The sequence below is a fragment of the Talpa europaea genome, assembly GCF_964194135.1.
Source record: "Talpa europaea genome assembly, chromosome: 9".
Lineage (NCBI taxonomy): Eukaryota > Metazoa > Chordata > Mammalia > Eulipotyphla > Talpidae > Talpa > Talpa europaea.
Window position 1 is genome coordinate 18,301,577 of NC_140076.1, and position 16,830 is coordinate 18,318,406.

Genomic DNA, 16,830 nt, shown 5'->3' on the forward strand with positions numbered 1-16,830 from the left:
AGACTCTGAGGGTGGAGGAGGAGGGAGGGGCATGCGGGAGGGAGGATAAAGGTAAGGCAGTGGCCTTGTGGCTAGCCTAGCTGGATGTCTGGGGAGCCCTGTGATGGTTAGAGGTAAGGGAGATGGGGCGGGGGACAGAGCCAGAGAAGTTGAGAGTCTGACTGGAGGCCCTGAACATCGTCTTAAACATGACCAGACATACGTGTGGTTTTCAAACTGCACTTCTCAGAGCCCTGGGGGGTCCCAAAGGAACCTTAGAGCTAGGGACAGGAAGTGGGGCTCAGAGGGTGGGACTCCAGGACCCCTCTGCTTGCCTTATCCAGAGCAGCTCCACTTACATCTGTCTCTAGATTGAGGGTTCACATGAGCTTTTGTGTGGGGGAATAAAAGGCTTGGGGACTGCAACATAAAGTCTGAAACCCACTGTAATAGGCACTGGGGAGCGACTGATGGTTAAACAATGGAGTGATGACAGATCTGCAAACTAGAGTGTGTACTGGAGAAGTGAGGGCAGGCAGGCACATTGATGAGGAGGGCTGCTGTGTTCATCCTGGGGTGGAGAGGGTGGCTTCCCTGGACCAGTGACTTGCTAGAGACCCAGCAAGGGGGAAAAGCACTGGGTGGCAATGCAATGCCACCAGCTACCAGGTGGGGTCAGCACAGCCCCAGGAAATGTCAGCCCCACAGGGAGGCTGGACAACCCCTGGCCAGAGGTTTGGGATTCTCCTCAATGACAGGCCTAAGGACAGCAGGCAGCCCTGGGGTAGAGGGCTGGCAGAGGGTTCAGGGACTGCCCACGGGTCCCCAACAAAGAAGGAAAGGAGTTGGCGCCCACTGCTGCCTCAACCCCAGCCAACAGGCGCTGACTGGGGAGGCAGCAAGAGGCCGGGGGGCTTCTCTGGGTTGAGAGGGATGTTTCAGCTCTGCAGCTCTCTCTGTACAATCCTGAGATGTCCTGAGCCTCTCGCACCTCAGTTCCTCCCCTGAACAGTGGTAAGTTAGGCCAAGATGGCCTTCTGTGAGGGCTTTCCGGCTCTGAGAGGCTGTGCTCTGTGCTTCCAGAGGGAAGTGCTCCTGTGAGGCCACAGGCCTCCTGCCCACCTCTCCCTATGCCATATTCCCCCCATACCCCAAATCCAGAAGTCAACCTTGGAGCCTCTTACACCACTCTCTTACATCTGGGGTCCAGAGTTTGGACTGAGTCAGGGATGCCATCCCCAGGCCAGGGCAGAGTAGTCTCCACAGCTTATCAAGTCAAATGCAGGGGTAGTGACTTGCTGCTTCTTCCCCGCCTTGTCACAGCTGCCCTGGCTTGGCCCTTGGGGACAACCTGAGCATGACTTCCCAGGGGCCAACACCCTCTGGGCTGGTTGGTTTCTTTCTACTATTGTCAGAAACAGGAGGCAAACACTCCCCAGAGAAGCTCCTGCTGGCCGGCCTCAGGTGCCCAGTGCTGCCCTCCTTTCCTCAATGGCTGGCCTCCCCTTGAGGGGAAGAGGCTGGCCTGGGCATTCCCATCACCCACCTCTAGCTACTCCCACCTGTCTCCTCCCCTGCCACCCTGCCTTTCCCCATCTCCCAACAGGAAGCAACTTCCCTGCACAGAGGCCAATGGGAATCCTGGGCTCAGCTGCCATTCCTAGGCAGGAATGGCACCAGGTCCCTGTGGCTGGCTCACCCTGGAGGTCTCACTCTCCATCCTTGACGTGACTGAGTCAGTCCTCAATTCCCCTAAGGCCTGATGCAAGGGCTGGGGCAGGTGCTTGGGGGCGGCATGGCACAGATCTGTGACCATGCCCAACTCGGGGCCTTGCTCACCTTCTCCGCTTGGGGGCCGGGTGGGCCAGGTGCTCCAACTTTGCCTGGGAATCCAGGGAGACCCTATATCAACAAAGGAGCAGGCAGGGATGAAAGTGGGCTTGGAGAGGGAGTTCCCTTTCCACTTCCTCCTGCATGTGCTTCATTTTGCTAACAGGATGCATTTTGACTTTCTAGAAACACCACCCAGGAGAATTCCATCTGGCTGAACTACTGGGCTGGAGCCCACCCAGGAGGCCCTGATTTCCAGGTCTTGGCTCCTGGAATTAGGCCTGGCCACCCAGGCTGTCCCTCAGGTGCCTCTTCCCTACCCCCCCCCCCAGGTCCATCCTTTTCCAGGCTGGCCTGGTCAAGCCTGCCCCTCCTGAATGGGGTCACACAAGACAGAGCTGGCTTTGTGTCTTCACTCACCGGTGGGCCTGGAAAGCCTGGCTGGCCTTGAAATCCCTAAGGGAAGAAACAAGGGACAGTTTGCTGTGCTGCCCCCCCTTTCCTGCCTGGCTCCCCAGGTGGAAAGAGTGACAGGACCTTCACTCCAGCCATGGGACCTTCCCTTCCCTTTGCCCAAGATGGCCACCAGATGAGGCTCTGGGCATGAGGAGAAAGGTGACGACTCAAAGATGGGGGGGCAGGGGTTGGGTCCCCCACACGACCATCCACTGTCATCACAATAGCAAGCTGGGTCCTGGTGGTCACTCACCTGGTCGCCCTTCTCACCCGAGTTCCCTTGGGGTCCTCGCTCTCCTCGGGGACCCTGTCATCATAGAAAGTGTAGCTGGAACTCAATAATCTGCTTTAAGACCCCCAGGCAGGGCCAAGACCGGGAGTTCAGTGTCCACATGACCCTGCCCCTCCTTTACTCACTGCTGGACCTGGAGAACCTGGGAGGCCTTCGGATCCTGGTGGGCCCTGGGGAGACAAAGGAGCAAGACCAGTTACTCTGACTGGGGGAGATGGGCGATCAGGGGCTGGGCAGAGTCGAGGTGGGGGACGTGGTGAGACACCCTGCTAAGCCACCAGGACTCCTCCCCCTCTCAGGCTTCTCCTCTCTTGCCTGAGAAACTGAACCAGCCTCTTAACTCGCCCTGCCAACTCCTAGCTCTCACCAGTCCAGCCAGTAATGGCTGCCATATTCTCTTCCTGCAGCACAGCGCAAATAATGCCCTCCTGCTCCGAAACTTCCCGTGGCTCCAAGTGAATGGGGTGCACTGCCACCAATGCTAGGTTTGAGGCGTCCTGCCAGTTGCCACCAACTAACTGCTCTTCCTACTTCACTTTCCTTTCCTTTTCTTATCTTCCCCTTGCTTGGTCCAACCACTATTTCCCAAACACTCTATGCAGCCCTACCCCTGGGCCTTTGCACACCTATCCCTTTTACCTAGAATGCCTACCATTCCCCCACCCCTTCTAGGTCTCTTGAAATCTTACCAAATCATTAGATGATGTGAAGTTATCCCCATGGTGGCCCCACCCCTAGCATCTCCCCCTAAATTTCCCAGTAGAGCTAACATGTGGCCCCCTGACCCCTGTTCAGGTCTCAGCTCAAACACCACCTCCCCAGAGTGGTCTCCCCTCTACCTAAGGACATCCTGCAAATCAGCCCAGCCCCCTACCCACTCTACTTTCTCCAACAGTCTTTTCTCCCATAATCCCATGTGCTTATTTACATGTGTGTTACCTGCCTCCCCCACTGGAATGTGAGCTCCATGAGGACAAGGTGTGCAGTTACTTGTTTGATCTTACACAGCGCCCTCAGAACAGAGCCTGGCACCCACGAGAAATATTTGTTACTGAATGGATGCACAACGGGGATGGCTGCATCCCACCGGGACCTTCCTGACACCTGTGAGGGGATACTAGACTAGGGCTTAAGAGTTTGTCACAATAGATTTGGGTTCAAGTTCAGGCTCTACCCCAACTCACTACCTCGCCACCTGGAGGATTCTCAGTGTCCTCATCTGGTAACAGCCAGGGTCCGGCATGGCAGGGGCCTGGCCAAGGCTGACTTTGCAAAGGTGACTCTGGGCTCGCCCAGGACAGGCCTGGCCGTAGGGAACCTGAGCTGGAGCCCCAGGCCAGCTCTCCCAGGCCAGCCCCCGCCCACTGCCCTTGCAGGGGGTGATGCTGTCCTGCTGCTGACTGGCCCCTTCCCCTGACATCCTGGCTAGCCTGCCTCCGTGCAACCTGCTGCGATTCTCCTCCTCGCAGCCTCCGCCTCTGCAGCACCAGCCTGCACGAACTACTTGAGACACAGCTGGGGCGGCTCAGGGGGCAGAGAAGCAGGGGTCATGCCCCCCCTTCACAGGCTGCTGGCAAATCTCTAGTCAGCAGCGTGGAGGCGGCAGAGGCCGACTCCATTTGAAACCCTCCTCCCCGCCCGCAGCTCAGACTCACCGATTCTCCCTTCTCTCCTGAGGGCCCTGTGTAGCCGCGTTCCCCCTTGATGCCCTGACAAGCCAGCAAAGAGAAGGGGATTAGCCCAGTGGCCCGCCAGTCACAGCGGTAATGTGAGGGGCGGAGACTGCAGCTGGCATCCAGAAGAGACAGCCCTGAGGGCGCTGCTGGGGAGCGGGAGGTGGGCGGCTGTGGCTCCCACCACCGAGGCCCGCAGTGCACAGCAGGAGCACACCCACCGGCTTGGCAGGCCTCTGTGTGTGGTGACACGTGGGCACTGTCTCCAATCCCCCACCCCCCCAGGAGGCAGACCTCAGTCCCCCCGGAGCCTGGGCCTCTCAGAGTGCTCTGAGAATCTGACCCTTGATGTACAGTGACTATAGCAGGCGCCCAAAACAGAGACACCTCTGCTTTGGGGCCCACCCATACTACCAGGGGGGTTATAACTGGGGATCTTCCTGCACAACCCAGCAGAGCCACAGGCTGAAAAGCCTGGAAGGAGGGTGCCCGGGGAGCACTGCCCAAGCCCGGGGAGCACTGCCCAAGCCCTGTGCTGCCCTGACCACCCCCAAGACCCTGTAGCCCCAGAGCCAGCATCCCCTTACTCACAGGCAGTCCTGGGGGCCCCATGGCACCTGGGTAGCCAGACTGCCCTGGAGGACCCTGTAAAGAAAGGTGTACAGCATGGACCAGCCCCCAAATGTTTGTTTCCCCCTCTCTGGGCAGAAGTGTGGCCAGAGGCAGAACACGGGAGGGGCCATTCAGCAGGTGCCATCCCCACCACCCCAGTGCAGCCCCGCTGTGGGTCATTTCCGCAAGGCCCAGGCTCCCTTGCTTGTGACTCCCGCCACAGGCCTGGGACTGGGGACAAGCACAGCCTGCCCAGGACCCTCAGGGCAGGGCCCATGAAGGCCCAGAACAGAGGACACCGAGAACCAGGGAGAGGCCCTGGAAGGGGTAGGCACCCCTGACAAGGAGGTGGGGCACACAGAGGTCCTGAAGGTATGTGAGGACCCTCAGGGTGAAGGGCAGCAGGGCTGAGAGGTAGAACTTCAGAGAAAGAGCCACCTTCCATCTTCCGGTGGCGGCCGCCATCCCCCAGACCTTCACCCATGCCCACCCCCTGCCGCTTCCTCTCACCTGTTCTCCTTTCTCTCCCGTCAGGCCCCTAAGTCCTCTCTCTCCTTGAAGACCCTTGGAGAGAAAAATCATGAGAAACTGCAGGGGAGGGTGGGCCCCACCCAGGCCCTGTTTCCTCCCCTGCCCTGCAGCTCCTGTTCCCATTCCAGGCAGAGGTAGAGGTGCTGGGAGTCCTTCCAGTGTCCCCAGCAAGGTGGCTATGGGGGTTACCCCAAAAGGGTAACTGTCAGAAGTATAAACTCCCACCTATGGGTGACTCTCAGGAGAATCCCCCACCCCCAGGGAGGGGACACTCAGGCAGGGGCTGTCTGGGGTGCACCTTCAGGAGGGTGACACATGTGGTCCCACTGAGGGGCAACTGTCAGGAGAAGTGTTCCCAGAGTGATGCTCACCACCAAAAGGTATCACCGGACACCCCACACCTACCTGTGCAGGCCCACCCCGTCCCAGCCCCTGATCATCTTCTCTTGGGGATGGAGGGGTGAGGCATGGAGGGCGCCCCACAGAGCAGTCCCTGTCACTCTCAGGGTTAAAGGGATATCAATTTCAATCGAAGCCAGAACCACTAGCCCCTACCCCAACTCCTCACCCCAACCCTGGATCCACACACTATTAAGGGGCCATGTCTGCTCCTTCTCCCTTGTGCCCTCACGAGATGGCGCCCAAACCTTTCCACAGCATGAGACAGATGGCCAGACGGACAGATGGCCCCTCCACCCAAGCAAGCAGAAACAGACAGGGTCCGGCCAGGATGGGGACTTGGGGACAGATGGAGCTGTGACAAGGCCGGGCCCTGCTCCCTGAGCCTCCATCACCAGGCCTGGGAGGAGCGAGCCAGGCTGCGGAACATGAAATCCCACACACGGGAGGTTAGTTTCCGTGACCCGGGAAGGAGCAACAGTGAGGACGAGGGTGATATAAACACACTTGTGACGATGACGATGACGAAGGCAGAGCAATTAACGACACCTGGAGGAAGGAGCAGGTCAAGGCCCTGGGCACAGAAGGGCCGGGCCCCACGACACCCAGAAACCCAACTGGCTGGCATCACGTGCCCAGTCTTGGAGCAGACTGGGGCCGGAGCCAAGGAAGAGGAGAGAGAGAGGAGGAAGCCGAGAGTTTCCTCTAGGATGATGGGAAGGTGCAAGCATGGCTGCTTTTAAATCGCGGGGGTGCCCTGGACGGTCCTGCCAAACAGCGGGGCAGCAGACCTGTGCCAGCCTGCAATGTGAAGCCCTAAAGCTCTGGCATCTCTGCCGGGCTCTGTGCCAGGCGCCTGGCAGGGCCCCAAGAACTACTTTCAGCAAATCTTCAGTCAACACCAAAGGTGGGAGAAGCAGGAGGCAGAAGTGAGAAGGGAGGAATAAAGAGGCCCCTAGAGGCACCAGCTTAAAATAAGAAGGTAAAATAGCTCTGGAGGATTTAGGGGGAGTGATGTGGGATTGTGGGAGAGAAAGGGAAACGGAAGGGGGGAGAAGATGAGAGAGAGAAAGCAGGAGAAGGGAAAATGAGCAGAAGTCAGCGCCTGGGAGGATGTCCGCGCTGTGGGGACCTCGGGGGACCTGTGTCGTTAGCTACCCTGCCTGCAGGGGACAACGACAAACACAGTGGAGGAGGGAGGCGCGGCATGACGGGGAGACAAGCAGAAGCCACAGAGACCTGGCTGGCGGGGGAAGGGAGGTCAAGCAGCGCTAGGTTCTTACAGGCAATCCGGGGGAGCCAACAGCACCAGGAAAACCTGGGGGGCCCTGGTGGGAGAAACAGCAGGTCACTTCTCACAAGCACAGTCCAGGGCTGGGGTCATGGTGAGAGGAGGTTGTGGGAGTATTTTCAAGGCAACTGGTAAAAAGACTCGTTGAAAATCCTGGCCCAGAAGACATCTGCTCCTCGCCTCGCCCCAGGAAGAAGGATTCTGCCATCAGCAGAGATGCTAAAGAGCCCCCACCCCCGAGTCAGACAGCCTTCCCAAGACTCCCCGAGTCTAACTGGATGCCCCGCAGGAGTGGAGGCTGGAAGCTGCTTCTTTCACCCTGCGTGTGGGGCCTGTGACCTGGCCTCCACCTGCCTCAGGCGGGCAGCTCCCTGCTTCTGAGATGACTCCCACCAGCTAGTTTTTTCCTCCAAAAAAAAAAAAAAAAAAAAATGTAAGTTCAGTTCTTCCAGTCACTTCTAATTTCCTGCCATATCAACACCACAGAGAATTCCAGGGCAGCCGCCCCTGGCTGGGGCTTTGGAGACTGGTCCTAGAGATGACCCTATGGAGGGACGGAGGGCAGCTCCAGCTGAGCCCGCCCCTGTAGGGACGGTGTCACGGGGGCATGGAGAGACCTGGCCAGCATGCCACAACCATGAGCCAGAAGCCTAGGCCGTCCTGCCCACCGATGTAGACATGGGGATGGGGCAGCGAGGCTGCGCCCTGAGGCACAGGCGGGAACACAGGCAATGAGGGTGGAGCAGGCAAGTTCCAGGGATTCGGTCGTGGGAGTCCACAGTCCCCGCAAATACCGTGGACACTCTGCCCCCTCGGAGAGCATCTCAAGCAGGCCAGAAAACTACAGATACTTACAATGGGTCCTGGAGGACCTGGGGAACCCCTCATGCCAGGTGGGCCCTGCAAAGGAAGCCAGGGGAGATGGATGGAGGGACTCAGGCCCCACAGAGCCAGAGTCTCTGTGGCCTTCCTCCAAGTTCACCAGCATCAACCGAGGGTGACTAAGAGCCAGAGCAGGACCGTTGAGCTGATGTTAAACCTTTCATTCGGCTCATTCAATCATCTAGCATTTACTGAGCAGCTGTTATGTGCCAGGCACTGGTGCAGGTGCTGAGAACACAGCAATAAACAACACGCACGAAGCCTGCCTCGAGGCACGTACATTCCAGCAGAGGGAGGGACAGCAACCAATAGAACAGGCACTGGCACTCAGTTGGGGCTCATAGTTGTGGTATGTCCCTCGATGCAGGGAACACAGTATGTCAGAGGGTGATGAGTGCGATGCAGGGAGGGGGTGGTCAGATAAGTGTCCCCAGACATAAAATGCAACATTTGAGCAGAGAGCTGAGATGGGGACCAGGGACCCAGAACCACAAGTCCAGTGGCCAGGACAGCAGATAAGTTCAGAGCAAAAGGGGTGCTGGGGGGGCCTGAGGCCTCTGAAAGACTCCCAAGAGACATAGAGCCACCAGAGAACCCAAGAGGACATCTGGCAGAAGGGAGACTGCCCCCAGGAACTGAGGGCCACTCAAGCAGACACACCAGCCCCTCGGGGCCCTGCCCAGATGAGGGTCTCACCTCCTCTCCTCTCTGGCCAGGCAATCCCGGAGGACCTGGCAGGCCGGGGCTCCCTGGACAGCCGGGATCTCCTTCGCTGTTGTCACCCTGGAGCAGGGCAGAGATGGTGGCGTAAGCAAGCAGGGCCCTCCCCATGGAGCTCAGGGCAGGGCAGAAGAGGTGGCGGGCCCCACTCACCCGGGGCTCCTCCGCTCTTGGGCGCTCCCGCTCGGCGAAGCACTGTGGGCAGTGAAAGGCTGTCTGTCAGGGAGGCGGCCAGGGGCACCCCTGCACGCAGCTCACCCCTGGGCGCAGCCTCCTACCCGGGCACAGTTGTCGAAGCCTGGCACACCAGGGACGCCCTGGTCTCCTTTCTGTCCTTTTTCTAGGAAGGCTACTGGGTGGGCCGTCTGCTCCTGGGCACAGTCCCCGCAGATGGCCTGAGGAAAGGAAAGGGTTAGAGGAGAGCAGGAAAGGCCGAATGGGGACCCCCCACTACGAACTTAGCAGGGCCCCCTGCCTGGCAGCCTCTGCCCACGCCTGCTTTCTCCGTAGTCATATCAGGAGCCGCTGCGGCAGCTTTGCTCCATCCTCAGGGGACCCAATCCCAACAATTGGCTTTGAGTTTCCTTCAGGAAGAAGCTCTGGTGGGGCCATGCCAAAGCCACCTTCCAGACAGCGTGTGGGAGGAGGCGGAGGGGCCTGTGGAGGGACCATCTGTCCCGCCTGTGCCTGCAACCTGCACCCACAGTGAGGACACGGCACGAGGATTCAGGCTGCAAACGCTGGCTCCAAGCAGCAGCTTCTCCACCCGAGGGAGCAAGGGAAGCAGCTGCAGGAGGAGCCCCCTGCCGTCAACCCTCAGGGCTGGGGCCTGCCCTCTTCCCCAGCAGGTCTCTGCTGTCCGGGGCTCCCCAGCTTGCTGGGCCTGAAGACGTCTCAACAAGAGGGTCCCCTGATTACTTGGGGATTTTAACCCCTTTGGGGTCACAGGCTTCTCTGAGAGTTTGATGGAAGCTACAAGTTCTCTCCCACTGCTAAAAACCGGGGTACAATTTCAAAGGATTGGGGAGGCCCCGAGTCTACCCATGGCATGGCAGAGTGTCCCTGGACCCCTAGGCAGGAGCGCCTGCTCCCACCACCTTCATTGGTCACCACAAAGCCCAATGACAATGGCTGTCATGGACTCAGCACCCATGGTGCCAGCCACCAGAATAGGCCCGCACCCACACTCACACTCAAGCCTGACGCACAGGGAAGCAGGGGCATGGCACGCCTTCTGGGGGTGAGGGCCTTGGTGCTCAGGGATGGTGCGACTGTCCAAGGACGTGCCCTCGGCCTGTCTGAGGCCAGAGCTGGCGCCCTGACCACAGATCTTGACTTCCTCTGGGCAGTGGGTGCATGTGGTGAGTGGGGATCCTGGTCAATATCCCTGGGGGGGGGGGTGCCTCTGACCCCTTTTCCAGACCACACTCAGTTCCTGGTTGGGGCCCTCCGTAGGGCGCTTGTCGGGAAGCCACCAGATGAAATCTTAGAGGGAGAAATGTCAGATTCTATACAATCACTTGCTCAGAGGTAGGACTCAGAGGAATCCTGGCTTGCTTCAAGCCCAGGGTTGAAGAGCTGGGGGTGTTATTACCACACCCCCCTGTGATCCAAACAGTAACTGCTGCTCAGGCTGCTTTTTTTCCTGATGTCCAGAACAGGGGTGGATGGACAGGCAGTCCCCATACTCTGTCCTGACCAGGAGCCACCGGGGTCGTGGGAGGTTCAGGGCCAGTGTTAGAAGCTCACAGCCAGGACCAGGGGATCTGCAGGCCCCTTAAGGGAGGGGCCCCCAAGGATGCCGAGCTGGAGGGGGAAATAATCCAGGTCTTATCTCTAGAGGTGACTGAGCAAGGAAGGGGCGTTACCCTTGGCTCCCAGCTTGGGAGGCTCCACCAGGCCACAGCCCATGGGTGGGGCCCTGGCACAGGCCTGTTCGCCTACCAGACCCCAAGCCCCCTTTCTTGCACCATGAGAATTGCTTCTCAAATCCCATCTCCTCCCTGGATTCTTTTTGGATTGATCAGAGGACCACTGAAGCCTTCCACGCTGTCCTCCCGCGTCATCACAGAACATGCGCTTCGCAGGCCCCTTCCTACCCTGCTTTGGAAGCCGCTGGGCCCGGCCCAGGTGTGGCTGGGTGGAGCAAGGCTCCACAGTGGCTACTGCGGGCAGGATTCCAGGTTGGAGCTGCCGTAGTGTCCACCACGCAAGTACCTTCGCAGGACTCCTACAGTCGTCCAATGAATGAGACATTCATTCCAAACGAACTGTGGGCTTCATTCAGCAGATACTGACAGAGGCTCTATTTTGAGCCAGGCACTGCTCTAGACCCTCTTGGACACTTGCTTGGAACACACGTCCCCACAGAGCGCTCCACTAGCTGCCCTCTCTGTGCGGGGCCACACGGCTGAGCACAGAGGCCCCCTTAGGAGACACCCAGCCAGGTCCTCCTTCCTCCCTCGTACTCTTACCTGAAGCAGACGCCTTTCAATCGGTAAGGATCCCTGCAAAGACAGACGGGAAGGCTCAGGCAGGTGGGGGCAGGGGTGGAGATTTAAGGCATTAAGTGGAAACTTGGGAAGTCACGTGCCACCCAGGGCTTCTAACCTGGGAAGAGGGAGAGAAGAGGGACCCCGACTGCAGCTAAGGGAGCTGGCAAGGCAAGCTCAACCCTGGGGAGGGCGGGGGCTGGATGGCGAGTCTGGCTGGTACCTACCACTTCCAGCCCAGGCTGTCCGGGCAGACCGTTGTTCCCAGGCACACCCTGCAGCCATCAAGAGACACCATGAGTGGACCCCTCTCCGGTCTCATGTCACCCTGCTTTATCCTCAGCATCCCCACCAGCTCTTCCCCTTACCTTACAGAACGGAGGGCCCTGGCTGCACAAGGCTATTGTGCAGTCTTGGCTTAAACCTCCAGACTGTAGGGGAAGCTGAAGAGGCCCAAGGGAGTTCCCACCCTCTCAGCCACACCCCCACAACACGTGTCAGGGGATGGTCAGAAAGTGGGCAGAGGGCTCCTCTACCAAGTGACTGCTGTTTCTGTGCTAAGCACTGTTCCTGATTTCCTCATGTAAGCATCGGCTGGCTATCTTGGGGAGCTGGGTGTCTACCTTTAAAACCGGAAAAAGAACTCAGAGAGGGTAAGTACCTTGCCAAAGGTCACAGGAGGAGCAAGGCAGAGGGGTGAGACCCAGAGTGAGGACCCCTGGTTTCCAACCCTCTCTTAACCCTCACCCTTTTAGCATCATCCCTGAACGCTGTTTACACAGCAAGGTGGAGGTGTGGGAGCCGGGCCTAGAAGGTGCAAATTCAACTACCTGTATAATGTTGGGCAGGTTATTTGGGGAAACGAAAACTCAGTGCCTCAGTTTCCTTTTCTATAAAACAGGGGTAGTTTGTGGGGAGGCTTGGGAGGGAGGCTCACCAGAGTTGTTTGCCACCCAGACTCTGTTCACCTTGCAGACCCACAGTGCACACTTGCACATTAACTCCTGCAGGGAGGCAGGGAGTGTGTCCCATTTAAACACCCTGTGCCCGACATGGAGGAGGCTTGTCTTAAACACGTGTCAAGTGAATGCACGGCTGCTTGCCCGGCTCTCCCTCGGCCTGCGCTGAGAGCTGGCCTCCCTTTAAGTCCCAGCTCCCAGGAACACCACCGGCCCCCACCAGTCACCCGATTTCAGGCCAGGTTCTGCCAGGCCCAAGATAGACCCGGAGTCAGCCCTCCCCTACCCCTGCCCTGCCCACTCTCTGCACGACCCCCCATGCCCCCTCCCCTCCACCGTACATCACCCAGTCCTGCTCATTCTGTGTCTTAAATGAGTTAACAGGGTAAAGTGCTTACAACAGCATCCAGCACTGAAAAAACACCTTGAACATGTTAATTGTAATTATGCCCTTAAATTATCGTTCACCCCCTGCTCCACTCTCCAGTGCCGTGTGTTAGTTCAAGCCTGCTAAGTTGTGATTTTCTTTTCCTGCCCACCCAGCACTAAATCCCAGCTGTTGCTCCACTGTAGAAGTGAAGTTATCCGCTACCTATAAGGTCCCTGATACATTTCTTAACCTCTGTGCCTCAGTTTCCTCTTCTGTGAAGTGGATGTAGCTTACACGAGATCACACGACTAGGGCAAGTAAACGCTGTGTATTTCTAAGCCTGTTCCTGCTCTCGAAGAGAGGAGTCCCTGGCCTCTCCCTTCCTTGAAAGGACTGCAGGAGACGACCTGGCCAGGAGGACCCGCACTCAGCCTGGCACCGGCAGGTGCCCATTCATTAGCAGCAGCCTCGGTTTGGTCTGCAGCACTGGGTCCGTGAGACCTGAAGCCTGGGCCCAGACTGAGCTGTCACGTCACTTTTCTGCCTGCTTACACCAGCAGGCCTTGGCAGGGCTGACAGCACATAGTGTGCGCTTGGTAATGGGTCATTGGAAAAGACCCAGGCTTCCTCAAACTGCAAGCCTCCTGCAGACAGAGCTCTGTCCCCAGCCAGGCAGCAAGAAGCGGGCACACTGGCAGCTGTGGCTGGCATGGGGGACCGGGAGATGGCTCTGGTCATGAGGCTCAGTGACAGAGAGAATGGGCCCACGGGCCACATCAGCAGTGGGGCTCATGGGTGCAGATTCTCAGGCCTGGGTAGTGGGGAGAGGTGATGAATAAAATCATCAAGGGCGGGGAGGGGGTGGTCATTTGTAAAAAGCTTTCGTGTGACTGTACTATTTCTTCAGGTGGGAATTGCTCCTTCAGAAGCTGGGAGCCAGACAGGCAGAAGCCACCGCCTATGTCTCCTGGGATCTCTGGAAAATGAGGCCTGGTATGTAAATCATTGGGGAAGTATCCTGAAGTCTTCCCCAAAGGAAGGCCCCCAAAGACCCTGCCAAGTCCCCACTGGATGACCTCAGAAAAGACAACTCACTTCTCAGATTTTGTAACTTTGGGACCTCACCATCTTCCCACTGGATTTGGTGAAAAGCTCAAATGAATGTGAGAATGCCCAGAAAATATAACAGCCATGGGCGTCATGATTGCTAATGCCATCTAAGCATTGAGCATGTGCCAGGCTCATTCTCAGTGTTTTGAATGTATTAACTTGTTTAATACAAAAGCCCTATGAAGTGGGCGCTGTAATTATCGCCACTTAACAGATGAAGGACTTGAGACACAGAGTGGGCAAGCAACCTGGCCCACATCACACAGCTAGCGCACAGCAGAACCGGGAGGCAAAGCCAGGCTGCTGGGCTCTGGAAGGCACACTCCAGGCACGGCGCCACTTGGACCTTGCTCCTACCGCTCTTCCCTTCCTACCTCAGGCCTATTTCTAGTCCCAGGCATGCCAGGCACACTCCCACCTCCGGGCCTTTGCACCTGTGGCTCTGCTGGGAATGCACTCCCTCTCTGGCTCACTCCTCATTGCCTTTAGGTCTAGATTCAAATGCCATCTTCTCTTCAACACCTTAATCAAATGTCTCTCCTGCCTGCCTCCTATTTTCTATCCCCACACCCTGCTATAATTAGCCTTCTGCTTAGCACATGTCACTTTTGAACATATTTATCTTTCTTATTATGTCTCTCCTACTAGAATGCAAGCGCCAGGGGGGTAGGGATTTTTACTTTCATCCACTGCTGCATCATCAGCACCTAAAACAGAGCCTGGTAAACAGCAGATGTACAAAAATAGTAGTTGCATGAATGAATGTGGATTGCTGCTCCAAAATGATGGAGCCTGGTGTCCATGTAGAGGGTTTTTATCAGACCCAGGTTCTGGGTTCCTGTCAGCTGACCAAGGCTAAGCTGGGCACAGTGTCAGTGGGTGCCTGGGTCAGCACACAACATCACATTCCTCAAGAAAGGGCAGGGAGGGCACACAGCCTGCGCCATGGGACCAGAGGGGTCTCCTCCACACTCTGCAGGGCAGGACAAAGGAGAGAGAAATGACATGTGCGCTGGGAGGTGGAGCACTGCATTTGGGTCCAGCACAGAGTGGGAGCACGAGCCCAACATCCCACCTCCGAGTCGCCTCACTCGTCCCCTTTACCTGTAACCCAGGCATTCCAGGGGGGCCTGGTGGTCCAGGAACACCGGGGGGACCCTGGAGAACAGAAGAAATCATCAGACTGGCAGAAAGCTCTGCTCCCCCACTGGGGGCGGCGGAGTTAGGGTGGACAAGCCGCGGGGTGCTGGCGGACAAGAGGAGAGACAGAGGAGACAAGCGACACACACCTGCGGGCCCGGCTGCCAGGAGCTGCCCATCCAAAGTCCCGGAGCACCCTGGGTGGGAGTGGGGACCGCAAAAGAAGGGAAGAGGTTATAGGCAACGTCCACACCAAGCACAGGGCTGCGTGGGGAGGCAGCTGGCCGGGCGTGAAGCCCTGGGGGGCCTTGCACACTGGGCAGGAGACAGGAAGCTGGGCCTCTCCCCCAGCAGGGGTGAGACTCTCAACTTACCGGCATGCCAGCGAAGATGGGGTCTCCTCGGGAGGGGCAAGAGCACTCCCCTGGCTCGCCCTGAAATGACAAGAGCCTTTCTCAGAGGGGCAAGGATGGAGCACCTTCTGGAAACAGGCAGCAGGGAGGCAGCATGGGTTCTCGTGATAAGGCAAGGTCAAGTCTAGGATCTGCCTCTTATGATCATGCCCCGGAGCATTCTGTTCGCCCTCCCAGAACCTCAGTCTCCTCCTCTGTGAAAAGGGGATAATAACACCAAATACACAGACTGTCACGAGGAGGGAATGGCTTGACACACAGCTCCTGCCACCTGGCAAGCGCTCAACAAACTGCCACTGCTGTTACTGCTGCTTTCAGTTTCATCATCCCTGCCGCTGCCCAGGGAGCCTTGGTCAGTCGCAGCCCCCATGCCCCTTGGCAGCCAGCCTGCCATGCCCTTCTTTCCCAGGCCCTCACAGCTATGCCCTCTCCCTACTAGTCCTCTCCAACCCAGTTGCTGCCCTGTCCTCCGACTCAGGCTCCATTTGAAAATGCAGCTGCCCCCCCCCAAGGAGGTCTTGTTGCTCTCTGGGTCTCCTGGGATCCTGGGGGAGCACTGGGCAGCATCCAGGTAAAGTGGAAAGTGTCTGGTGCCCCTGTTTCTGGGACCAGGGAGCAGGTGGGTGGCAGGTAACCAAGATGACGGATGCCTCGGTTCCCTTCCTATAGCTCAGGCAGCCCCAGGCGCATAGGCTCCCCAGCCAGCACGCCTGCAGGCTGCTAATATCCCCAGATTATCTGCCAGACCTGGGGACTTACCTTCTCCCCCTGAGAACCCTTTTCACCCTGGGGGAAGAAACACAAGGAGGTGAGTAGATTGGGGTGGAGAGGCTGGGCCAGCTGTGGCTTCCTGAGGCCCCAAGACACTGTACTCACTGGCATCCCTCTGGCTCCTGGAAGTCCAGTCTGTCCTTGCTGCCCATCAGGGCCCTGCAGGGAGAGAGCCCAGGCTCAGTGGACACCGAGGGGCGGCAGCAGCTGTCTGCCCCCACCCGCCGGTAAAGGTAATAGGACACACAAGCCCTCAACCCAGTGCCCTCTTTCAAGAGGAGGCAGCTGAGGCACAGGAGATGAGGAGAAGAGGAAGACAGGCATCTCCTGAGCCCCATGGGGTGTCAGACGCCAAGCTGGGGGCCTGTTAGAGGACCCTGAATGCAACCCCTGCTCCCAGCCCCACAGGGCACTATTGTGCTGTTTTAAAGATGAGGAAACTGAGGCCAAAAGAGATTTTGTAATAGACCCAACAGCACAACTGCACCCAGATGTGTGTGTCCCAAATCCCTGCTCTCTCCTTTCCCGTGAGCGCAGGACACACTGCTGACACTCTGTGTCACTGCTTGACACACCCTCTCTATCGAAGACATCATCTTAATTCACTAAATGGGGAGACAGGAACTTAGGCCTCTATTTTGTCAACAAGGAATTGGAAACCAAGAGGCGTCACTTGCCTCGGGTCACACAAGGAGCAGAATGTGGGCAGGGGGAGGGAGGCCTCCCAGATGGGATTCAGCTGGAGAAGAAGGTCCGGAGAGGCCAGGCTGGCTGTGCAGGGACACGCCGATGGCTGCCTGATTGTGCGACACTCCACCCCACAGGGACCTGAGGCCTCAAAGGACCAGGACTACCTTCACCCTGACCTCTGCTTCACCCTAGGGCCCCCGACACAGGCAGGGACCCAGGC

General features: G+C 58.0%; 1 protein-coding gene across 1 annotated transcript in view; it reads right to left on the reverse strand.

Moving 5' to 3' along the window:
• COL16A1 (collagen type XVI alpha 1 chain) overlaps positions 1-16,830 on the reverse strand; it is a gene marked incomplete at both ends in the record, with an annotated part of 46,154 nt that overhangs the window by 10,157 nt on the left and 19,167 nt on the right. Inside the window, 18 exons of the mRNA XM_084243024.1 lie at positions 1,819-1,881; positions 2,230-2,265; positions 2,519-2,572; positions 2,683-2,727; positions 4,213-4,266; positions 4,822-4,875; positions 5,353-5,406; positions 7,056-7,100; positions 7,919-7,963; positions 8,642-8,728; positions 8,819-8,860; positions 8,944-9,060; positions 11,140-11,172; positions 11,385-11,432; positions 14,701-14,754; positions 14,886-14,933; positions 15,111-15,170; positions 15,909-15,935. Of these exons, the coding sequence (XP_084099150.1) occupies positions 1,819-1,881; positions 2,230-2,265; positions 2,519-2,572; positions 2,683-2,727; positions 4,213-4,266; positions 4,822-4,875; positions 5,353-5,406; positions 7,056-7,100; positions 7,919-7,963; positions 8,642-8,728; positions 8,819-8,860; positions 8,944-9,060; positions 11,140-11,172; positions 11,385-11,432; positions 14,701-14,754; positions 14,886-14,933; positions 15,111-15,170; positions 15,909-15,935 (966 nt within the window). The remainder of the gene's footprint in view (positions 1-1,818; positions 1,882-2,229; positions 2,266-2,518; positions 2,573-2,682; positions 2,728-4,212; positions 4,267-4,821; positions 4,876-5,352; positions 5,407-7,055; positions 7,101-7,918; positions 7,964-8,641; positions 8,729-8,818; positions 8,861-8,943; positions 9,061-11,139; positions 11,173-11,384; positions 11,433-14,700; positions 14,755-14,885; positions 14,934-15,110; positions 15,171-15,908; positions 15,936-16,830) is intronic.